Source organism: Notamacropus eugenii, chromosome 1 (genome assembly GCF_028372415.1).
Source record: "Notamacropus eugenii isolate mMacEug1 chromosome 1, mMacEug1.pri_v2, whole genome shotgun sequence".
NCBI classification, from domain to species: Eukaryota; Metazoa; Chordata; class Mammalia; order Diprotodontia; family Macropodidae; genus Notamacropus; species Notamacropus eugenii.
Genome location: NC_092872.1, coordinates 105510547 through 105535914, shown reverse-complemented (window position 1 = coordinate 105535914; position 25368 = coordinate 105510547). Strand labels below are relative to the sequence as shown.

Below are 25368 nucleotides of genomic sequence, written 5' to 3'. Positions count from 1 at the left end.
ATGAAAATTCTATAAGCATTTAAATGACAACTAATATTCCACTTCCTTGTTTTCTGTTGATCCAGGGCAGCTTGGGTGGGAATAATACCCACCTTGACTAGGGACTCTCTCTTTTTGCCTTCCCCTCCTTCCCCCAGCCCAGGCTGCTTGACTACTCACAGGGCTCGGATGAGATGGGAGACAATTTAGTTTCTTCCACTGAGACCATGTGTCTATCCTACCTCTATTCCCATAGAAGCAGCAAGGTGGTACAATGGGTAGAGAGCTGGACCTGAATTCAGTAAGATCTGAGTTCAGCTCCACCCTCGGACACATAGTAGCTGCATGACCCTGGGCAGGACATTTAACCTCTGACTGCCTCCATTTCCTCATCTGTCAAATGGCTATCATGATAGCCCCTACCTCCCAGGATTATTGTATGAGGATCAAACAAGATAATGTTTGTAAATCACTTAGTATAGTGCCTGGCACACAACAGGTACTTACTAAATGCTTGTTTCCATTCTAAAAGTAAGCACCCCAGCATACACAGGGGGGCCTGCTACCACAGGTTCTTAGATCTGCATTTGTAAAAGGAAAGACAATTTTTACAGGGTTAACAATCACTTTAATGAAGCACATGTATCATTCCTTTAACCAAGCACATATATCATTCACCTAGTTCGGGGAGTCAACACCCTAACCTTTAAAGAAAATACAAAGAAATCAAAAGTCAACAGACATGGCTTCCTCTGCCTGACCATCAACAGACAGGTCCAACTGTCTGACCATAGTTACCAGAGAGGGAAGTACTGACATCTGGGTCCTCCAAGCTGGAGCAGGGGGGTCTTCAGTAACTTCCCACAGTCCTCATCTGGCTGAACAGACACTTCTACTCTGTAAGCCCCAAAGTAAAACTTCACCCTCAGAGTCTTTATACACTTTTTAGAGCCAGAGGGCATCACATCCCTTGAGAACCAGTGCCTCATTGACAAAAGGCTTGAACCTTCCTACAAATCTTCCACACTGGGTGGGAAAGATCTTCTTTCATCACATTATTCAAACAGAGGTATTTTTAGTAAAACAAAAACAGCAAAAGATCCTAATCTGATTGCCATCACACCTATTCCCTTTCAGCACTTATCATCTGAATTACCCAAGTATACCCGGGCCTAGCCAACTGATCCACCACTGTCCTCATAGGAATTCTAAGCCTTTTCCTCTGTGCTACAACTGATTTTTTGTTGTTGTCTCTCCCAATTAGATAAAGTATGAGTTCCTTGAGTACAGGGCCATCTTGCTTTTTTTAGTTATATCACCAGCAAGTAGCACAGTGTGATAACACACTGTGTAATCCAGTAACACATAATATGTGCTTTAAAAATGATCATTTGTTCGTTCTTGTTTGCTGTCATTGGATTCACCAAATAGAAACTCCTAAGTTTCTGCACATGGGAGAGATCATTGATGGAGTGGATATGCGGGCTGAGGTTGGAGTTCTTAGCCGAAATGTGTTGATCAGAGGAGAAATGGAAGCCTCCTGCTATGCTGACAACCAGTGTCAATTCTTCAACTACGATACCTTTGGGGGGCATGTCCAGGTATGTTCTGATGATATTGATAAGCAATATCGGGCTAGCTGAAGACATGTTTGTAGCAATTTCCAAAAGGAAGATTTAATTCTATAGAGGAAAATACCTAGTTATGATATTCTTCAGCCTAATATGAAAAGACATTTTTAGGCACCAAAAAAAGAAATGGTGTTTGTCTTTTAGCTTATCTACACTTGGAATCAAACTGAAAAAAGATTTATGCCATAAAGGATTAACTGAATGCATTAATTAGGAAGAAGTAGGTATACAAGGAAATATCTGCTTCTGATTTGGATGTGTGTTCTTGTCCTTTTTATGAGAATTAGTTTTATGTATTTTATAATTTTGTCATATTAATGTCTGCACAAATTGTGTACAGCAAAACTATCCCTGATAGAAATCCGTTTTGGAGAAGTGGAGGTGGGACTGGCCCTATGATTTCATTTGTACATAGAGCTCCCAATGAGAAAAGTATGCCAATGTGGATTGGCACTTTCTTGACAACTTAGAGTTTTAGAAAGTTTGTTGGGCATTGACTGGTTAAGTGACCTGTCCAGGGTCACACTCTATGTGTAAGAGAAAGGACTTGAATTCAGGTCTTCCTGATTCTAAGACTGCCTCTCTATTCTCTGTCTACTCCAGTGGTTCTCAAGGTGTGGTCTGGGGAGACCTGAGGCATCTCTGAGACCCTGTCAGGGGGTCTGTGTGGTCAAAACAGTTTTCTTAATAATAATATGAAGATGGTAAATATTGATAGATCTAGTCCAAATAAACAGAAGCACTGGAAGGAAGTCCTCAATCATTTTTAAGGGTGTAAAGGGTCCTGAGACCACAAAGTTTGAGAACCACTCCTTTACTCCAAGCTGCCTCTCAGTAATATTTTTATTTGCATCAAATAGTTGTATTTTTAATACCATAATTTGTGGGATAAATAGAATCATATAAATGGATTAATTTTTAAGTGACATTTTGTAAAACAACTGAAAAAGTTATAGTTTATAAACTTTTCTATTATGTGAAATTCTGAAAACTTGGTCAAAACTGTGCTTTTGTAGGGAGATTGAAGAGATGTGTATTTCAAGTACTAAAGTGTTTGTTAATAGGATTTGAACTCATGGTCATCTAGAAACTTAAAAAAAAATTCTTGATTGGTTACAAATACACTAACAATGTAAAATCCTGTTTACCACTTTGATAGCAGGTTTCTAAGTGTAGAAATGGAAGGAAAAGACAAATTGACAAAAAGAGATGTTACAATCGGAGCTTACTGGCATATTTAGTTCCTAAAGCTGTCCAAGTCACATGCATTTTTACTCTTGGAATTGGCTGAGACTCTCTGAGATTTTGTTTATTTAAAAAATTTCATAGATGGAGGAAAGAAGTTTTTTGTTGATAGTCTAGGATCCAGAGAAACAAACACATGAGAAAGTTTTTGCGCTATCTTTTTTTTTCCTTCCTTCTTTCCTTCCTCCCTTCCTTCCTTTCTCCCTCCCTCCCTCCTTTTTTCTTTCCTTCCAATTTCCCTCATTGCTTACCATTTAATTGATTAGGGTACTTCATACATTCCCCTGTATCTTCTTCCTTTTACTTCAATGTTTTCTTATAATAACAAACAAACAAAAAAAAAACCAAACCCTTTTCTGTTTCTTAAAGCATAGAATTTGTTGACTCAAGTACTTTGTGTTGTAGATTCAGAAAAATTTCACCTCGGTTCATCTTTCCCATGTGGAACTGAAGCACATGGGACAGCAGCATCTAGGGAAATACCCAGTGCATTTTCACCGATGTGGCGATGTGGACGATAAAGGAGGTTACAGACCTCAGACTTACCTGGATGGTGTGTCTATTCATAACTGCTTCTCTAGATGTGTTACTGTCCATGGAACAGATGGTCTGCTGGTAAGTAGACTCTTAAATCTAACTTAAGTTATTGTTGAAAACAAAGCAGGCTAGAGCCTATTGCAGAATCAGTTCATTGTGTCAAATGTCCATGCCCTTTCAACCGTATCTAAATCATTTCTTTCACTCCATGCCTGGGTCATCTTGTTTCTGCTGTGTTTTTAGATATTTAGGTTTGTCTCATAAGCCAGTGTTTCCAGCCAAAGCAGTTACAATACCAGGGGAATAAATTAAACTTGACATTTGACTTTTTTTGCGGCCCCTGTGGATAGGGAAGCTTCCTCTTGCAATTGTGCTGAGAATGTTAGACTGAGTATCATTTGCACTTAATTTACAGTAAATCTTGTTACTAATGACATAATGAACTTGTATTTCTGCAGATAAAAGACACTATTGGCTTTGACACACTAGGCCATTGTTTCTTCTTGGAAGATGGCATTGAGCAAAGGAATATTTTGTTCCACAACCTTGGGCTTGTCACCAAACCAGGCACTCTTCTTCCCACTGACAGGAATTACACCATGTGTACAAGCATTAGAGGGAAAGTGTTTGGAAATTATGTCCCTGTGCCTGCTACAGACTGCATGTGAGTGCTTGGCAGTTGGGAAAGTTTTTAAAAAAGCAAAACAACTCATTTGTTTATATTGGTGTTAGGACTTTAGAAAATCTTAGAGTTTTGCAATGGTCAAGATTCTTCATGAAGACATTTGTAATCTTTCTAAAAAAATACATTTCAGGGCTGTTTCAACATTCTGGATTGCTCATCCCAATAACCATCTGATAAGTAATGCAGCTGCTGGCTCACAGGTAAGGCACATGGATGGGCCTCCCATCATAGTATCAAATTATTCTTAATATAGGTTCACCCACATTTTTATGCATGTGGTATAAGTTCTGTTTTGTGGTGGTATAAATACTCAGTGCTTTTCAGAGAATTCTTTTCTCTGTTCTGAATCCCTTCATTGTTTCAGCCTATAGAACAGGACAGATACTGTCCCCAAGAACAGTATTGTCTCCAGTGTGTATTATTAGTATACTATATAACCATTTTCTTCAGTCTCTTTTGGCTTCTGTTGTTTAAGTTAAATGGGACTGAGTGGCTGCTATTTGAGTCATTGTTTTTAATGATTGTATGCTGGATTGCTTCTACTTTCCTTTCTGAGAATGGATTGTTTTAGAGGCTGTAGTAACAAGTGTTGAGTCTTCTGATACTAGGTAGAAAATGGCTCTATTGAATTTAGGTGCGCTCTCTCTCTCTCTCTCTCTCTGTCTCTCTCTCTGTCTCTCTCTCTCTGTCTCTGTCTCTCTGTCTCTCTCCCTCTCTCTCCTTTGTTTAGGCACCTGTGTTGAGCCATGTGATTTGGCAGGCACTAGAGTGCTGCTTTGCATGACTAGGACAAGTTTTATCATCAGGCTAATTTTAGGTAGCTAATGGAGCTCCCTTGGTAGAGAGAACTGATGTCCCGTGATGAGCTTGTAAAAATCCTCAAAAAAATGGGTATGTTTAAACAAAAACACAACACTTTAAGTTGCTGTCTCCCTAAAGCAGTGTCAGTGTTGGCCAGATACAGCTAGAGAGTTATGAAATTCGCCTTTTTACCTTAATATGTTGAGGGTGTATATTTTGGATATTACTACTATTAAAAGAAAATAGCTTTGAATGGAAACAAACACTGTGCAGTGCTTTCCAGAATTTGAGAATATGGTCTGTGTGGGTCTGGCTTAAATCAAAAGACTAGCTGAAATGTATTCTCTTTTGGGAAAACTGGTATACAGGAGTCAGTCTTAGTATAGTGTCTGGCACATGGTACCCAATTAATAAGAGTTTATTGATTGCTTGATTGATTTGGTCCTCTTGAGACAATTTTTTCATGAATGTAAATTTCTTAGCTCACAGAGACCGTAGTTCTAGACCTTGAAGGGACTTCAGGGACACCTTGTCCAACCCCCTCATTTTACAAATGAGGGGAGTGAGGTCCAGTGAGGTTGTGACTTGTTCAAGGTCACATAGGTAGTTTAACTCAATCCTGACAGCCCCGTTAGGCTTTTTGTTGGATGGACCATAGACAACCCTTCTCTGTGTTATGATTTGTAATGACCTATATTTTGAAACTTCTGATCTGAAGATGGACCCTTATGGAGAGGATAAATGTCAGTCAGCTGGTAAACTTCTACTAGGTGCCTACTATGTGCCAGGTTCTCACATCTCTGATCAGTCTCATTTAACATTGTCCTTGGATATGTATGAACTCAAGAACAAGAATCAAGAATAAAGATTTCTTCAGCTGTTTCAGGATCTGTATGTTGAATAAAATGCTTGGAAATTTTCTATGGCAAAATGTAAGGAAATGTTATTCTCTCGTTGTGGTATACAATGTAAAAGGCATGCCTTTTGTGTATTCTCTCTCTCTCTCTCTCTCTCTGTCTCTCTCGCTGTCTTTCTCTCTCATCTCAGAATGAAAAAATGAAAAAGCATGCTCATCTTCATTTGTTTCTTCCCAGGGAAACTCATTCAGCAAAGCTAGCTCACCCTTTGGCAGGACTTTCACTCTTCAAGTAAATGAAGCCCTTTCTTCAGTGTACATCTCCATGGTTCTTGTGCAAAGTTTTTACCTGTTTTAACTGCACAGTCAACAGGCAGCAAGCATTCATTAAGCACTTAGTTTGTGCCAGTCACTGTACTTAGCCCTGGGGAAAGAAATATAAGCAGAAAGAGCTTACATTCTAAGAGAAGACAGTATATGAAATGAACCTAAAAGTTGAGGGTTGGGGTGGAGTAGAGGAGGGGAATGTGTATAACGCGAGAAAATCTGGAGAGTCAGGAAGGGACCCCAGAGAAGAAAGAAAATACAGCTGGCCTGGGCAGTTTTTAAAAATGAATTCTAGTAGGAACTACAAGGCCAAAGTTTGCTTCCAGCATGAGGAAGCTGCAGAATGAATTTCTAGGCTAGAGTGAGGAGGCCCCTTGTGGAATGGTGGAAAAATTCAGGAAAGTCAAGCATGGATCACGGAGAGTAATGAAGCACATTTTTTTTTTTAAACAAGAAAAAGCTGTGGGATCAGAGAACCATTTTGGGATGGTTTTTTCCTTTGGTTTTAACTGGCAGGTTTGGGTTGTGTCTGTACAAAGCTCTTCTCCCTGGCCTCCAAGTATACTTTCTTTCATCTCTCATCTTTGTAAATATGCCAATAGAAACAAATATATACGTTTTTCACACTAGCTCATTAATGAGGTACAGTTATAGCCTTTTCAAAAGAAAAAAAGTTATTCTTTATTCTCTTACATTCTCAATTCACATAAAGTTTTCCTCTTCAGTATTCTTAGGTTTCATCAGTTTGTTTCATTAAAGTAAGACAGAAGACTATTTTGTCCTGTGTGTAGTGAGGCTTTGCTTATATTCTATGCCAATAGTTAGTAGACTAAGACAGATTAAATTATTTTCACTTTTATGTCTTGAGTGCAGAACATTCCTCAATCTTTCCTGTGTTCCTGTTAAGGGCAGTAACACAGTATTCAAACTGACAACATTTCCAAGGCCAAACAGGATGCTGATTCATTTATGCTGTGTTGTTTCTTTTGGAAAAAAAAAAGTTTCAGGACAGGAAGGGCATTCGAGCTCTTTGCAAGAAGTCAATAAGATCTGTATGTTGGCTGAATGGTTGTCTAATGTGCGTGACTCATTATTGATCATGTGGGGACTGAACACAAAAACCTTCTTGCTTAGACTTGGTGTGTTGTCTTTGTGGTGAGTCTGTTGACTTGGCCCTTTCTTCAACATGTCTGGGACTGATTTTAGTGCTAGATAATAACCAAAGACTTTTTTAAGCAAATGGTAGTAGAAGCTTCTTATTTCAGCATCTCCATTTTTTTGCCCAATCTAAAAACAAGATGAAATGGGTTGGGTTCAGCTGTACTATCTGTAAGCTTGGTTCTTTGTAATTTGTTCTTAATCTGAAAAATGTTTAGGGAAATGGAATGCAGTGATCGATATAGAAAGAGATTGGATGAGAATGTCTTTTTTTCAATATATTTTTATTTTATTAAATATTTCCCAATTGCATGTAAATTTTTTAACATTCATTTTTTTTTTTTAAATTTTGACTTACAAATTCTCTCCTTGCTTCCCACACTTTCCTCTGTCTTGAGAAGGCAATTTGATACTGATTTTACATGTGAAGTCATATAATCAAGGCATTTCCATATTAGCTATGTTGCAAAAGAAAACAGACCAAAAAGAAAGAGAAAAATAAAGAAAGTAAGAATTCCGTCTGCATTCAGAGTTCATTATTTCTCTCTTTGATGGTGGGCAGCTTCTTCTATTGTGGGTCCTTTGGTGTTGATCTAGCGAAGGCTTTCACAGTTGATTATCCTTACAATATTGTGTGGCTATGCAGAATTTTCTCCTAATTCTTCTCATTTCACTTTGCGTGAATTTCATATGAACATTCCCAGGTTTTTCTGACAAGAATATTTCCGGACAATAATATTTTTTTTAAAAAATAAGTTTTTACTAATGAGCTCTTCATTTTAATTTTAGGATGCTGGAATATGGTATTTATTCCACAAAGAAGCCACAGGGGAATCCAGTGAATCACATGGGTTAACCAAGGCAGAACTTACACCACTGGGCATTTTTTATAACAACAGGGTTCATTCAAATTTTAAGGTTAGTTCCTATTGTTTCTTGCACCAATGGCTAAATTTTTTTTCTAGGAGAAACAATTTGAGCACAATTGAGGAATGGAAGTTAAAACCAATTATGAGGGAAATTAATTTTGTGCTTTTGAGCTAATTACTCTAACAAATATGTGAAGGATGGTTGTATGTGTATATTGCATATGCTTTCTTTGAGGAAAGAAGCTCACTGATATAGTTAAGTAGCTTTAGAATTTTTGTACTGTATAAGTTCTGAGGTTCATTAGGGTTTCTCAATACAGTAACTTTAACATGAGAACATTTCTTTATCCCGTTGGCGGCAGGAATATCTGAACTGTGTAATTTGGTAGAAATGTGTTTCATATGTGGTTGGTCTCACATATGGGCATATATATATATGCACACACATACATATATACACATACATGTATGCATACGTGTACACACATGTGTGTGTATATATAAATAATATATAAATATATATAGACATATAAATATATGTCTCTATATATAAAACTTTATTTGGAATACACCTTATTTAAAACTTTTAGATGTATTTCTAATCCTGTTCAAATTAGACATAAGTTTCAGGAAGAAGGAATTCTTTCCTCCTCTCTGTGATATCACAGTGATTAATACTGTACCATTATGATCATTAACATTTGACTGATTGAGTAAATGAATGAGTGAAATGTTTCTTCCCTAAATGAATTTGATTTGAAAGAAAAAAGGTCAAGTAGAACGTTTTATGATGTACTGGAATCTCTGGTTTTTGGAGGAAGATGGACAGATGATTTCCTCATAATGTAAAGCTGACATAAATAGTAATTTATCTAGTTTCTAATAATACTGTTTTTTGTGTTATGTGTCATACAGAATATTTGCCAATAAATGTGTCAGTTTTCATGTCAGTTTTAAATGAATATAGGTGCTAGTCACATGTTCCCCTAAAAACTCTACTGTGTCGTACTTTGAAGAGCTTAGGAAAGTAATAATAGTGCACTTATGTATTCATTTTTTATTTAAATAGTCATTTATTTAAAAAAGAAAGAAACAAAGGCATGAAGTGACTACTATGTGCCAGGCACCATGCTAAGCACTTAACAAACATTATCTTATTTAGTACTCACAACAATCCTGGGGGGTAAGTGCTGTTATTATTTTCATTTTACAGTTGAGGAAACTGAGGCAGACCAAAGTTAAGTGACTTTCTCAGGGTCACAGAGTTAGTGAGTATGTGAGGTAGAATTTGAACTCCAGGCCGAGTTCAGTATGCCTCCTTGCTGCCTCTAAAAAGTAGTAATAACTCACATTGCCTTAAGTACTTTGTGGTTTACAAAGCATTTTCCTTGCAGCAATCCCTTGAGGAAATATAGTATTTTTAACCAAGATCACATAGTTAGAAATGTCAGAGTCAGGACCTAATTGACATCTGTAAATGTGAGATTCTTTTCACCCTACCATGTTGTGGGGTAAATTATCTTCATTCCAGGAACAACCTGGTATTTGTGGGATGAAGAGACATTTCAAAGTAATAATATGTGAAAGCATTTTTTCAAAGTGAAAATTCCCGTTCAAAAGACATTTGGCAAGTGAAGTGTTCTCAATATAATTTTTCACTTTTGCTTCCTGAGAGATGTTATGGGAGAGTCACTCAGTGGGCCTTGTTTCCTCTTCTCTACAGAGGATTAGGCCAGTTGGTCTCCGAGGGTCCTTTAAGGTCTAGATCCTGTGATCAAGGGTCAGCATACTGGGATTTGATTTGTTTCTCTAATGTTTACTAGCTCTGTACCTGGAGGCTAGTTAGGACTCCTCTGAACCTCAGACTGATAACTCTCACGTAGGTGGTTACAAGTACAGTTCTCACCTGACAGGGGAGTTGCAAAATGTAAAATGCTATTTTTAATTTTAGTATTCTAAATGTATAAACAAAGATATTTAGTTTTTCAATTTTGGACAACAATTTTAAAATGAAAATTGTGTGAGTGATTAATTTGTTTTCACCCTAAATAAGAAATCTATATAGTGACCATTTCCCAAACACAATTTTACTATCAAAATTAAGCGCATGTACAAATAACAGATTATCCACTCATGGACATTTTGTTCAACATCTGCATTATATTCATTATATTTATATGAATACCAGTATTATACACATGGGACACTTGTGATTTGAGCAGATGGCTTCAAGATTTCCTTTCCACATCTGAACGATGAGCAGTGACCATCTTGTCAATCAAGAACCCTAGTGACTGAAGTAACTTTGACCCATTGTTTCTCAGTGAGAAGAAATGTTTTGCTCAATGTTTTTGTGTCTCAGTATCTGATGCTATCAGATGTCTGAGAGGTTTCCCCAGGTTTTAATCTTTTATATATCCCTGGGAAAGATTTGTACTGAAATAAGACAGAATGAACTGCTTAATGTTTGAAATAGCTTAAAAAAGAAGAGGGGTCCTTTTGTAACATATTTAGAATTTCTTTTTAGTTTTCTGGTTTATTTGTAAAAGAAGATTGGCTAATGGGGGTTTCTTAACTCATGTCCATGTGGTCACGGCTTTAAGCACATGCTCCTTAATTATGTTTTCCAGGCAGGTCTATTTATCGACAAAGGAGTAAAAACATCCAATGCTAGTGCTTCTGATCCAAGAGAGTATCTCTGTTTGGATAACAGCGCAAGGTACACACTTCACTTCTAAAATTCTGCTCAGTGTATATACTAAGCCAATGGAAACTTTCCAAATCAAATCACTGATAAGAATTCAACTGTGCTGGGTTTGAAAGGATAAAGATGAAAACAGTTCCTCCCTTGTCAGGGCTTATGTTTTACTGATAGGGTGGTGGTAGTGGCAGTGGTGAAATAATGTATACACAGATAAGTAAATAAAAAGATTATATAATGATTTATGGAGAGAGGCTACTAATATGGGGGGACTCAGGAGATGATAGTAATAATAAGTCACATTTATGGGCTGGGTTATCCTCAATTTATACTTGGAAGAAGCAGTTTTACAGAAGGTAAGAGACTTACTCAGGGTCACACAACAAATGCGTTAGTTGGATTTGAACTATGCTGACACTGGAAACAAAAATTAAAGTGAATTATTCAGAAAGTCTGGAATCATCCTTTTTGTGAGTGTGGAGGACACATTTTACTGTTTTGGCATCTATGCAGTAATGTAACCTTCTTCAAATACCACAGAAGTAACTGGTGCCTTTTCTGTTTGTATCATTCTTTCCCCATTCTTGTTGGTGCCATCTCTAGTCAATTAGTAAACATTTACTGAGTACCTGCTAGGTGCTAGGGAGCTGTGCTGAGTGCTGGAGATACAAAAGGGGGCAAAAGACACTCCCTTCCATAAGAGGAACTCACAACTTAATGGACGAGACAGCATGCAAACAAATATATTCAAAGCAAGCTATGTGCAGGAAAAATAATAGATGATTAAAGTTTAATTACATCAGGTAACTAAAAATTAAATGATTAAAAGAGGGAAAGCACTAGAGTTAAGATATATTGGGGAAGGCTTCCTGTAGAAGGTAGATTTTAGATGGCACTTAAAGGAAGCCAGGAAGGTCATTACTAGGAGTGAAGGTCAGGAGAGCACTCCAGGCATGGAGGATAGCCAGAGAACTTCTTTCTTTCAGATCCTTCTTTCTGCTTTCCCAATAAATTTAATATGTGGCTTGCCTTCTTCTTTTCTACCCTGTAGCCTGCCATAATCCTCAAGGACTTTGGTAGCTAGTATGTGGATGAACTAACAACCTGATTACTTAGTTCCTCAACTCCCCTAGATCCAGTCATTTTTTCTGCCACTCTACTTCTGCCATACTCGTGCAACTTCACTCCTTCAGGAGCTAGAATTTTGAAATTCCATTCTAATTCTGCAACTTTTTATCTTTCTACTCCCACTCTCATTCACAATAAATACATTTTCCTTCCTTATAACCATTAGTCCTTTGAGACCTTCTCTAGTCTACTCAGTTTCCCCTGTTTGTCTTTACTTGCCTTGATGCTGAACCTTGACTTTATGGTCTGCCTCTGTAGTGTTTGACTATTACTCTAGAATCCCTTGCCTGACTGACCTAACATTCTTGACTTGCTAACCTTCATCCTCCCACCCCTCTGCTGACATTCCAACTTTGCTTATGCTTCAAGGCATTACTGGGAAAAAAAGTCATGAAATAAGCTGATTTAGAGATTGAATTTATCATTCACAATCTCAGCTGAGCCCTTGATTGATGTAGTTTGACATACTTTTTATTTTACTCTTATTAATTCCTTGTCTCTTCTCCCACAGTAATAAATCCAACCATCCTCCCCCGCTTGCCACCTATCAAACCCTTATACTTTCAACAGAAGATTTAACCTCTTAATTAAAAAGCTTGAGGCCATCAGCTGTGGGCTCCCTCATTCATTCATCTCACACTGTTCCACTCCTCATGGCTTCTTAGAATTATCACCAAATTATTTTCTCTTTCTTCCTTCTGGCCATAGAAGAAAAGACATCTAGTCCTTAGTGAGAGGAATTTCTTTACCTGTGCCCTTGACTACTTTCTCCACCTTCCTTCTTCGTGACTTTGTTTCAGCAGTAATTCTCCTTCCTTCTGTGTCTGTTTCTCTCTCTCATGCATCTTTAATATCTTCCTTTTTATTGACTTCTTTTCATCTACCTATAAATATGTCGATGCCTTCCCTAGTCCTAAAAAAGTCATTAAAAAGATGCTTCATTGCCTTTCTAATATTTCTTTTCTTGTTTTTTTTTTTTTTACCCTCTCCTTATCCTCTTTTCCCTGCCCTATCCCCTTACCATTGTGGAATAAAAAGACAAAATCCTTGTAACAAATCTATGTAGTTAAATAAAACAATTTCCCAGACTGATTGTCTGACAATGTAACTCTTATTCTGCATCACGAGTATATCACCTTTCTGTCAGAGAATAGCACGTTTTATCATCAGACCCTTGGCATCATGGCTGGTCATTGCATTGATCAGATTTAAGTATTTTGAAGTTGTTTGTCTTCATAATGTTATTGCTGACTTGTTCTCCCGGTTCTGCTCACCTCCTTAACCCATCTTTAAAGTGCAGCTGAAATGATGCCTTTTCTGTGAAGCCTTTCTTGAACGTCCTCATCTTTCATCATTTTTCTGCTTGGGTCTCTTGCAGCCCTTTGGTTTACACCTCTCTAATATATTTATGCATTGCAGCTCTCTAGTCATGTGTGATGACTCTTTAGTAGATTGTACTCTCCATGAGACCATATCTTAGCTAAAATTTTTTCCTTTTCCCTCGTACCTAGCAGAGTACTTTTGCACAGCATAGATTCATGATAAAAGCTTCTTGAATAGAATCACCTTCTTTGTCAGCAGTTTGAGATTTCTGCACAGTTTCAGAAAGCTGTTGCTTCCTGATTATTGAGAGAGAGGAGTGTAGTTAGGCAATAGTGACTATTGGAATGTGTCATAATAATGTGTTTCCAGAGGAGGCCTGCAAAAAGCACTGACTTACCCTGAATTCAGCTACTTTGAGAAGGTGAGGCAGTGCATTCTTGACCAGAATTACAACCTGTTTTTAGGTAGTGACATGAAGAACTGTCTCCTTCAAGGGGTGTCCAGGTTGGTCAAGTCAAGTCAACAAGCATTTATTAAGTGCTTTGTACATGGTTAGCACTGTAAGTTTTGGAAATACACAGAAAGGAGAAAGCAGTTCCTGCCCTGAAGGAGATTATATTTTAATGGGGATGTAGGTAAAACATATACAGACTATATGAAAGGAACAAGTTCTCCTATAGTAAGATTTTAACTATCTAGAAGGTTATTGGCATGGTCATCAGGATTGTATCATGGAAATTTTCTTGTCCATAAATAAAAGAATTCATTCTATTGCTGATGACTATGTATTACACTCATTTTACAGAGTTTGTGAGAGAGAGAGAGGAGGGAGAAGAAAAGGGAGAGAAAGAAAGGAAAGGGGAGAAAAAGAAGGATGAGAGAAGAGGGAGAGAAGGAGAGAGGGAGAAGGAGAGAAAGATCATTATTGTAAATGGAACAGAGATTTAAATAGCTTTCAGGTTTTTAAAATGTTTTATATAAACCTTGTGATCCTCACACAGCCCTGTGAAGTATGCTCTATAGGTATCACCCCCATTTCATAGCTGAAGTGCAGAGCAATTACATTACTTTCTCAAAGTCAAATAGCCAGTAAGTATCTGAGGCAGTATGTAAAACCAGGTCTCCCTCATTCCACGTCCTATTCCCTATCCACTGTCCTATTATTCCATGGCATTATCTAAGTCATATTATAGGCCTAAAATGACATTTTCCTTTATTCTGTGAATCTTGTCATTTTCTAGCACTATAGCATTTTCTTACAGTATGTTTATTGAGATGTTTGTCCAGGCTAATGTGAAGTGATGAGTTCCACAATGTGGTGATCATCCGAGCTCCGGTTTTCTCTTTAGCATTCCTGACTGCAAGACATAAGCAGAGTCAACATTGTTTTCCTTTTCAGCCAAAGTGGTAAGCCACTATGTATATGTTGTGGTTGATACATAGTGCAGCATTTCAGGCAGAACTACATAATTTGAGCCAAGATAAACATAGCTCCAAAAATGGAAATAAAAATTTTGAAAATAATGTCAGGAAAACAAAGGGCAAGATGGGTCAACTCAGAAAATTGTACAAAAATGGGAATTATATATTCAGTAAAAAGTCCTGCATCTTGATTAATTTTATTCCATCTCTGATACACCATAGATGAGTTACTAAAGTGACTTGTCTATTGGCCAAGATTGAGACATATTATAGTTTAGGTTGATAGGTCTTCCAAAATGTAAGTCTAGGCCTACTCTTTAGCAGTTGATTGAAAGAAGAAATATTCCTGTAGATCACAAAGTCTGACTTCAGTGTGAAGTGAGGTTCATTAGGGAGGCATGGGATTAAGAGAAAGTTCTGGAAAATATGAGTTGGTAAAATTAGTCATCAGGATTCTACAAAGGTCAGATGTATTCTGAAATACTTTAAAGTGATTCAGACAGCATTTGAAAAGTTAAGAGCGATAGTTAAAGGAAATAAATAAAAATTTGAGACCATACAGTTGATCAAAGTATAAAAAAAGGAAAGAGTTGCTAGCTGAGTAGGTTTAGAAATCTACTTTGAGATCGTAGCATCCTTATTCTACTCATTTGATTATTTATCAGAGACCTTGTGCTTACTACATTGCTAAGGAATATGCTAAGTATAGTGTCAACATGTGTTTGTCATTTATGTTGTAGCCAAAGGTATTGGGAAACAATGAAATCCATACATAGAATTGAGAGGTCAGTAACCAAAAGGGCAGACAGAATAAAGAGCCTATACAAATTATCATCAGATGTGATAAATCAAACTATTTGCATGCACTAGAATAAGAAATGCTTTATTTAGGTTAGTGTTTGTAATGTTATGGCTAATCATGAAATCACTTTGATCCCACTAACCCTTGTACATATGCATATATGTGCATATATTAATAATTCATAGCAAAAGAAATGGGAATTTCATTTGGAAATAATTATTGAGACTCTCATTTTGTAGAAGAAAAGTGACAGCACCTTTTGACAAGTAGTCTTAGGCCTTTAATTTTACACAAAAATATGTCCATGATGTACACCCATGCATTCAGGTAATTCAGATATAGGAACTCATGACTAAATTGCCAACTAAATCAGTAATAAGCCAATTCATGAATGAAATACATATATATATATATATATATATATATATATATATATATATATATGCACATACACACACATATGTAGCAAGGTGGCAAAGTGGATAGAGCATTGGCCCTGGAGTCAGGAGGACCTGAGTTCAAATCCAGCCTCAGACACTTGACACTTACTATGTGACCCTGGGTAAGTCACTTAACCCTGATCACCTTGCCATTAAAAAAATATAGTATATATAGTGTTTATGTGTACTTGTATATATATGTACATATACACATGCAAACATACACACATATATACATATATGTATGACTTTTTGGTATACTGTGCATATATTAGACTTTCTTTAGAAATACAAATTCACTCACTAGTTAATCAGATGAATTTTATGCCAGCAAGATGTCAAACTCTAGAATTTGAAAGAAAGATAAATGAGCATAAAAGCCAGTTGTCTGGTGAAAAACTGGAAATTTGGGGCTAAACTTAAAAGATACCAAGAGACACCAAGATACAAAAGATACTAAGAGAGCCAAAAAAGAGAAAAGATGTGATTGAAAGGAAAATAAATCAATTGAATAAATCTATTCTAAAGCATAAATAGAAGATTGTGAGTTTAATGAGCCATCATGGCACAGGCAGCAAAAGATTGCCTACAGTTAGCTCTAGAAATGGCTAGAGAGGCATTGATGTTGCAATGCATGGTATTGAGGACAATTTTTTTTCCATCTTATTTTGGCTCTCATTGAGAACATTGTGCAGTTTCCTTTATAAGAATACTCCATCTGCTTGACATTATGTAACGACTAGGAAACCACTCAGCTGTGATTATCCTATCCCATGGAGGGCTGATGGTAACTTAAGAGTCAGAAAAATCGTCCCTGCTGGGGTAGGGTTCTTGGAGTAAGTTGGAGGCAAGGAAAGGCAAGTAGGTCTGGATTAAAACTCACATATAATATTGAATTGAAGGATAGATTTGTTGCATTTGTGTCTGATGTCAGGATAAGGGTTGAATAGAATGCATATGTGAGTGAGAATGATCTCTGTTCAGTATAATCTTAAATCACTTAAGGAATGTTTGTGACTGTATCTCTGCTAATAGACAAGGCAAATCTAAACTGGGATATCTTTCTTTTGGGGGTGGGGTCTTTATAAAAAGTGTTTGATACCTTTAAAATAGTCATTTCTGGATATAGGTCCCTAACCATCCTGGCACGGAACCTTACCCTTACCCCCTTGGTACTTTGTAATCAGTCAATTCACACACATTCACCGAGTACTTACTCTGGGCCTTGGCACCATTCTAAATTCTGAGACTATAAAGAGAAACAAAAACAGTTTTTGTCTGGCACATATGAAAGCTTTGGCAGGTGGGAGTCTCTTGGAGAAGGTGGAGTTTAAACTGAGTTTTGAAAGAAGTCAGCAAAAGTAAGAGATGGAGGTGAGGGGGCAGAGCATTCCAGGCATGGGGACTATAGCAAAGGAAAACGAAGAGACGGAAACAGCCACATCTGACAATGCATTTGCCATTCTGCTCTTGTGTCCCCCTTCTTCCCCAGAGGAAGGGAATAAGTTTCATTATCGGTTCTCTGGGACCAGTATCAGTGATTAGTTATTCAGACTTCACCTTTTTTTCCCCGAGCAGTGGACAGAACAGTGGGCCTGAAGTCAGGAAAACCTGAGTTCAAATAAGGCTTCAGACACTCATTAGCTGTGTGGCTTTGGACACTCATTAGAACTCTGTTTGCTCTAGTTTCTTTAACTGTGAAATGGAGGTAATAATAATAATAGCCACTTCCCAGACTTGAGATCATACCTGTAACGTGTTTAGCACAGTGCCTGACACATAGTCGGTGCTGTATAAATTCTGAATGTCTTCCTCCTACTGTTTTCTTTGATTATGGTCATTATAAAGACTGTTAGTTATTCTGGTTTGGCTTATTCTTACTCTGTATCAGTTCTTATAAGTCTTCCCATGTTTCTCTGAATTTCTTATTCACCATTTCTTGTTATATAAAAACATTCCATTCCATACATAATAGTTTATTGAGTTATTTTTCTATTGACAGTCACGTGGTTGTTAGTTTTTTTCCCCTTTAATAAAAAACACAAAAATTCTGCTACAAAAACTTTTGTGTGTATTGGAACTTTTGTTTTGATGCCGAATTGAGGGATCCATGTGGATATACTGATCTGTGTAGAAAACATCCATGACAGGTATGGCTAGAAAAGGAAGGAAAGAGGCTAGAAGGAATGAGTATTGGTGGATGGCCCACCTGAATGAGCATTACACTGGTAACTCATCTGAGAGGAAGGCTTCTAGAGGATTGGATAAGTAGATCATGGAGGATGTATATAGCAGGGCATGGATAAGAAGCCCAGAATGAAAGTACACAGAAGTTTATAAAGATCACTATTGGAGTAAAGGCCCACACTGTCACAATCGTGTATCAACGGGAAAAAATAATCTTGTATTTCTTTGAATTTTTGAAATATTTAATATAATCTTAATATGGACATAGATTGAAAGTAACATTAATGTTAAATCAAAGGTTTTTTTTAAGCCCGTTAAGTTATACAGATAAAAATAAATATACTACCTAAATCATATCTGTAGTATTTTTGTTTTACAGTATGTATACTTTCCTTTCCTTATCTCAAGGTTTCGACCTCATCAAGATGCAGACCTAGAAAAACCCCGTGTCGCTGCACTCGTTGACAGACTCATCACTTTTAAAAATAATGATCATGGGGCATGGGTCCGAGGAGGAGATATTATCATTCAGAATTCAGCGTATGTGACCTCACTAAAATAGCTTAATTGGCAGTTGAAAACTTTTTTCATGATGTTACATGGGGGAAAAGATGGTATTGTATCCTGTAATTATCCTACCCTCTTAATGTAAGGGAGGAATGACATGTAAGTGCTACCTCACCAAGTATAACAAGAATTATCTCCTTTTGCTTCTGCCTTTATCTTTTGCCTTCTGGAATATTATATTTCAAACTCTCCTCTCTTTTATATACAGCTGCCAAGTTCTGGGATGATCCTGACTGTGGCTCCTTTTTTTTTTTTTTTTTTTGGTTGTTTGCAGTATTTTGTCTTTGACCAAAATTTCTGGGATTTAGCTGAAGTCCGTAGGGGATAATTTATACCCCACAGCTGTTTCAGGGGCTTCTCCCTTGCCTGGCCCCAGGGCTGTCATGATGATTTCCTTACTTACCACAAGAATCTTTTACTTATTTGGTCTCTTTCAAATGGTTTCTTTTCCTTCTTCCATCATCTTCCTTCTTTCCCTAAAAGAAGCCAGTCTGGTAGAATGACAATTCCAGAGTTACACAGAAATGAGAATGAGAAGGGTAATGTCCTAAAACTAAATAAAAATGAGGGAAAATGGAGGTTTTCTTAGAGGTTATCAAAAGTTCCCCCCCAAAACTATTTCATTGCCATTCAAAACAAAACTCTTCCACCACTATCTTAATAGTTTTTTGACTTATGTTTTTAACATGGTTTGTGTCTATAATATAATATAGCATATATGTATATATATATGTATGTATATATATGTATGTATATATTTATATGTATTTCACTCCCAATATCTATATAATTTGAAGAGAGGAGTGTTCTATTTTGGGCATAATTTTAATGCCCAAGGATTGCTGAATTCTATTACTGGATATGGCATTATTGTCATCTGTAGCTTTTGGCAGTTTAAATTCCCTTTTGACTTTGCCATCCAAGAAAATGGATGGATGGACCAAAAGCAATGATTGGAGGATTCATGTTGAAAGGGTTTTGATAATGATGAACCAATGTTAATAACATGAAATTATTTGATGGAAGTTGTCTCTTTGAACTCTGTTCATGTGTTGGGGAGAATAAAAATAATTGGTCCTATCGAGATTTCTCAGAATTTAAGTAATGAAGGAGTTGCCTTTTTTCATGATTAATTGAATTTCTCTCATTTTTCTTGCAGATTTGCAGATAATGGGATAGGCTTAACCTTTGCCAGGTTAGTCATTGCTTATAGCACTTTTCATTGCTTTGTTTTCTCTTTCCTACCTTCTTTGCCCCACCCTTCCACATTTAGGTTTGCCACAATGATTCCACTGGACTGATTTTATAAACAGAGATAAAATAATACAGGACAGCTTGGAAAGGTCCTTTCTGGAAATGTTTGTGCAGTTCAGCAAATTTTTATTTAGCATTGTGTTGTAGACCCTGGGGAGTACAAAGATGAAGCAAGCACTGTTTCTCCCTACAGGAAGCTTATATAAACTTCCACTCAAGGAGGAGATAACATGTCCATGAATAAATACAACTTAAAAAATGAATATCAATGGTTCATAGGAGAGAGAAGTACAGCGAGTTTAAGGAGGGAGATTTCTTTAGGCCTGATGCCAACAGAAAGCAAAAATTCACTTATACTGAGTAAGGAGTTCTTGGGTAGTTAGGTGGCACAGTGGATAGAATTTTGGGTCTGGAATCAGGAAGACTCATCTCCCTAGTTCAAATCCGACTTCAGACACTTCAGACACTTAACTTTCCTCATCTGTAAAATGACCTGGAGAAGGCAATGGCAAAGCTCTCTTGTCTTTGCCAAGAAAACCCCCAATGGGTCACAAAGAGTCAGACGCAACTGAAACAAGTTACCATCCTAACCATAAGAACAGAAACAAGGAGTTCTTATTACCAATGAGTCTTTAATGTTACTAGATTCTTACAGGCAAATGGAAGTATCTTTATTTCTTACTTGGTAGAAAATGATCAAAATTTAAAATTGAGATTAGAAAGGTGAGGAAAGACCTCTGAGAGATAAAAAAAAGGAAGGATATGATAATTTGGAGAAGATTATTATTTATTTTGTCCAGAAGCTACTTTCCTTTACAGATGACTCTTACTATATAAGCAAGAGGCAGCTAGGTGGCATAGGGGATTGAGGGCTGGATTTGGACCTAAGCTCAAATCCTGTCTCAGAAACTTTCAGTTTTTGTGACAAGTCACTTAACTTCTCTCAGCCTCTCCTCCTCATCTGTAACATGGGGATAATAATTACCTCACAGGATTGTCATAGAAGTAAAATGAGATAATATTTGTGAAGTGCTTTGTCAACCTTAAAGTGCAGTATGAATGCTAGCTATTAATAATTTTTTTGGGGGGAGGTTGTGTCCCCAGTTCTTAGCATAGCGTTTGACATATAGTAGGTTCTTAACAAATGTTTGTTAACTTAATAATTACATTCAGCTAACATGCACACTCAGTTTGCTATGAAAATCAATCTTACACTACAGGAAAGTAGTGGGGAAGGGGATAAGCGGGGGTTGGGGGAAGATAGAAGGAAGGGCACTTGGGAGGAGGGGGTAATTAGAAGGAAATACTTTTGAGGAGGGATAGGGTAAAAAAAGAGACTAAAACAAATGGGAGGCCAGATAGGATAGAGGGAAATATAGTTAATCTTTCACAATATGACTGTTATGGAAGGGTTTTGCATAACTACACATGTATAACCTATATTGAATTGCTTGCCTTTTCAGTGGGGATGGGTGAGGAGGGAGGAAGGGAGAGAATTTGGAACTCAAAGTTTTAAAAACAAATGTTAAAAATTGTTTTTACATGCAACTGGGAAATAAGATATACAGGCAATGAGGTATAGAAATCTACCTTGCCCTCCAAGAAAATAGAGGGGATGGGGATAAGAGAAGGAGGGGTGTGATAGAAAAGAGGGCAAATTGTGGAAAATGGTAATCAGAATGCATGCTCTCTTAGGGTGGCTGGAGGGGAGAGATGGGGAGAAAATTTGGAACTCAAAATCTGTTGAAAACTAAAAGCTAAAAATAAATAAAATTGAAAAAATAATTACATTCAACGATAGCCCTCCTCTTTTTTTCTTTTATTAAATGTGGTATATTTTGTCCTGGGACTATCGGATTGTTGCCCAACCCCACCCTCCCCAAACTTCAGTTGTGTATGTTTAATTTGTAAGACTGTTAATATTTCATGACTTGAAGGTGTATTGTTCTGATTTTCTTTTGAACAACAAGAAAATTCCTGCTTTGAAATACAGTACCTTAAAACAAATTTAAGGGTTCCTTTGATGATGCAGATTTTAGCCTGCCTTTCTGTTTGGGTAATTGTAGATAATAAACTGTGATTAATAGTCATTCTTATTTTACAGTGATGGAAGCTTCCCCAATGATGAAGGTTCCAGCCAAGAAGTATCAGAATCTCTGTTTGTTGGGGAGAGCCAGAACTATGGCTTTCAGGGTGGTCAGAACAAGTATGCGGGCATTGGAGGCATATCCAAGAAACTTCGGACTTTGCCTAGGAACAGGTAAGGCTGCTTCTCAGACTTGGAGAGGCTGTGCATTGTAGTGGCTAGAATACTTGGTTGAATCAAGAAAATGCTGGATTGTCATATTACCTCAGATACTCCTTAGCAGGGTGACCATGGGTAAACCACTTAACCTCAGTCCCTTACCTGTAAAATGAGGATAATGATATCTGTAGTGCCTGCTTTACAGGACTGTTTTTAAGAAATGTATATATTTTTAATTAAGAACTTGTCACATATCAGCAGCAATAACAATAATAAAAAGTTGTTACAAAAAAGTAGTGGCTCAGTGAATAGACTGGACTTGAAGTCACGAAAGCCTGAGTTCAAATTTGATCTCAGATACTTAATGACTGCATGGCCCTGGGCAAGTCATTGAGCCTCTCCTAGCCTCAGTTTCCTTATCTGTAAAATGGGATTAACAAGAGCACTTATCTTCCAGGTCTGTTGTGAGGATCAAATGAGATAATATTTGTAGTTTTGCAAACCTTAAAATGCTATATAAATGCTAGTCACTATAACCATGAATAAAAATAAACACTTTACCTAAATGAAGAAAAAAAGAAAAATATGTTTGCCATGTCAAAAGTTTATTATATAGATCTTACTTTTATTTTTACTTTTATATGTTAAATTTGACTCAATAGTTGGGCATTATTCTTATCTTTGTCCCTTCTAAATTTCTTTTTTCCCTTTCCCTTTTATTTTTATCATCATCACTTCATTCTCCATTTCTTACCTTACTCCTTTTCTTGCCTCTAGAAAAAAAGCCCTCTTTATAGGGCTGTTGTGAGGATCCAATATCCAATTCATAAATCTTTAAAGAATCATTTAACTATTAGCTATTGTCATTAGTAGTAGTATTTTACTAGTTATACTATTAGATTCTAAATCTCTTTGTCTTGTTTGGGTTTCTGAATCAGTTCATGTAGACCAAAAGTCATGTAGAACTGAGTTTTTTGAAATAAGAAAGAAAATTTCTGCATGAATTCTGAAGCTGTTCATTTCCTATTATGGATTTTTTTTCTTCATCTTCCTTCTCTCTACTTACTTGTTGTTAAGGGGGAAAAAAATAACCAGAGTTCTAAATTTGGTAGCTATCGAGGACTTCATAGTTTTTACAAAATATCTGAAAGTAAAAAAGTTTCTTTAAAATTTCTCTATCCTCATGAGACCCCTGCTAACTTAGATGTGTGTGTGTGTGTGTGTGTGTGTGTGTGTGCGTGCGCGTGTTGAGCTGCAGAATATTTTGGAGCTGGTGTTAGGTCACTTTTTCTTACTTTGTACTCTTGCAGGGTTTCAGAAATGGCCAGGGCAGAATTTAATTTTAGAAAAGGGAGTTTCTTCAAGATGAGAACAAATTAATGCAGAAGCTGGGCTTGAAAACCACTGCAGTGCTATAGCAGCTGAATGTGAGACGCAGTTTTGATGAGAAATTATAATTTGACTCTTTCACCCTCCCCGGCCCTCCTTATAATGGCAGATTCATCTTGGTACAGCTTAGCACTTAAAGGCATTTCTTCAATTATTTATCAGTCATGGAGGCAGGCTAGAATTATCGTTCCCATGTCATGTAGGGGAAAATCAGAGTGAATAAGTTAACTAACCTTCCCAAAGACTTCATAGTAGAATCAATGGTAAAATTTCCTTTTCTAATGATCACAAAGGTATATTGTCTCTCTAGACTGGCTCAGAACAGATATGATGTGACCTTTCCGGTCATTTTATACCTTACTTTCCTCCAAGTATTCTACAGTCCTATGACAGTAGTTTCCCTGATTTACCTTGCACAAGACATTCTATTTCCCTAGCCTTGGGCATTTTTTCCTGACTGTCCCTCATGACTAAAACTCTCACCTTCCTCATTTCTGCTTCTGAGCTGCCCTAGCTGTCGTTAAGTCTCAGCTAAAGTCCTGCCTTCTTAAAGAAGCCTTTCCTTGGCCTCCTTAATCTAAATGTCTTCCCCCAGAGATTTTCTCTGACATCTCTTTTCTTTATCTTGTTTGTACGTAGTTGTTTGCTTGTTGTCTGCCCCATAAGATGTGAGCTCCTTGAGAACAAGAGCCTTTTCCCCCTTTTTCGGGGGTATTTCAGGTGCATAACACAGACCCTAACACATAGTCAGGACTTAATCAATGTTAATTGACTTGATTTTGACTTATTTACCTTGGTCTTCCTGGATGCTCAAGCCAACCTGACTCCAGTGAATTATTGGTTACTCTGGGCTCCTCTCCCTCTGGAATTATCATCCTGAAACATGTTAGGTATTCATGTGTGCCAGGCACTGTTCAGACAATATGTTGGTCACAGCTTGAATCCCGTGAGGAGAAGGACTTTTTTTGGTGCATAGGCCACAGTCTGAAATATAATAGGCTATTTTCTGACAGCAAGAAAAGGAATCTTTGCTGTTCAGTGCTGTCATATTAGAGATTGGTCAGTTGCTATAGAAATTTTAGGGAAAACAATGAAGAATAATAGACTAATTTGAGTGTCTCTCATTCAATCAGGCATTTGTTAAGTGCTTGTCAATATACAAGACACCATTCCAGGCCCTAGGAATACAAAGGCAAATGAAATCGAGAGTTTTTTGCTCTCAAGGCATATAAATTGTATTCCTAACTTTTTTTCCTGGCTAAAATAGAAGTGTTGCTTCTTGGTATTTTATGGAAATGACAAACCAAGAGGTTTAGAGTACAGAAGGACTGTTTCTCAGTATAAGTATTTCCCTAGATTTATCTATTCTTCTAAACTTGAACATTTATCCTAATGCTGACACTTGAATTATGGAATCATATCCTTTCAGAGTGGAAAGGACCTTAGAGACTTTTGCCTTTGAACTACTTAATTTTACACATTACCCGGAGAGATGAAGGTACTTGTTTATGGTCACACTAGAGTGGGATCAGTTCTAGATCCCAGGTCTCTTGATTCTCATTCTAGTTCTTTTTAATAGAACAGCTCCTCATTACCTCATTAGCCACTCAAAAAGAGGTCGTTTCTGCTTCTATGGATGTAAGAGTATAAGCCCTTTGAGGACAGATACTTTCACTTTTATCTTTATATCTCTATCAGTGATATGCACATTGTAGGTACTTAATAAATGTTTATTGATTGATTTTTTCTCATTCTGAGTATTTTTATGTGTGTATTTATTAACCACCCAATCAATCAGTAAGCATTCATTAAGCACCTTCTA

At 37.0% G+C, this 25368-nt stretch overlaps 1 protein-coding gene across 4 annotated transcripts in view; it reads left to right on the top strand.

Moving 5' to 3' along the window:
* The window catches only part of CEMIP2 (cell migration inducing hyaluronidase 2), a 103982-nt gene that overhangs the window by 41882 nt on the left and 36732 nt on the right, over positions 1–25368 (top strand). For all 4 annotated transcript variants that reach the window (XM_072611477.1, XM_072611467.1, XM_072611487.1 and 1 more), the window contains 9 exons: positions 1411–1580; positions 3261–3470; positions 3851–4056; positions 4208–4277; positions 8009–8137; positions 10719–10807; positions 18500–18631; positions 19818–19853; positions 22017–22172. In XM_072611477.1, coding sequence (XP_072467578.1) covers positions 1411–1580; positions 3261–3470; positions 3851–4056; positions 4208–4277; positions 8009–8137; positions 10719–10807; positions 18500–18631; positions 19818–19853; positions 22017–22172 — 1198 coding nt within the window. The remainder of the gene's footprint in view (positions 1–1410; positions 1581–3260; positions 3471–3850; positions 4057–4207; positions 4278–8008; positions 8138–10718; positions 10808–18499; positions 18632–19817; positions 19854–22016; positions 22173–25368) is intronic.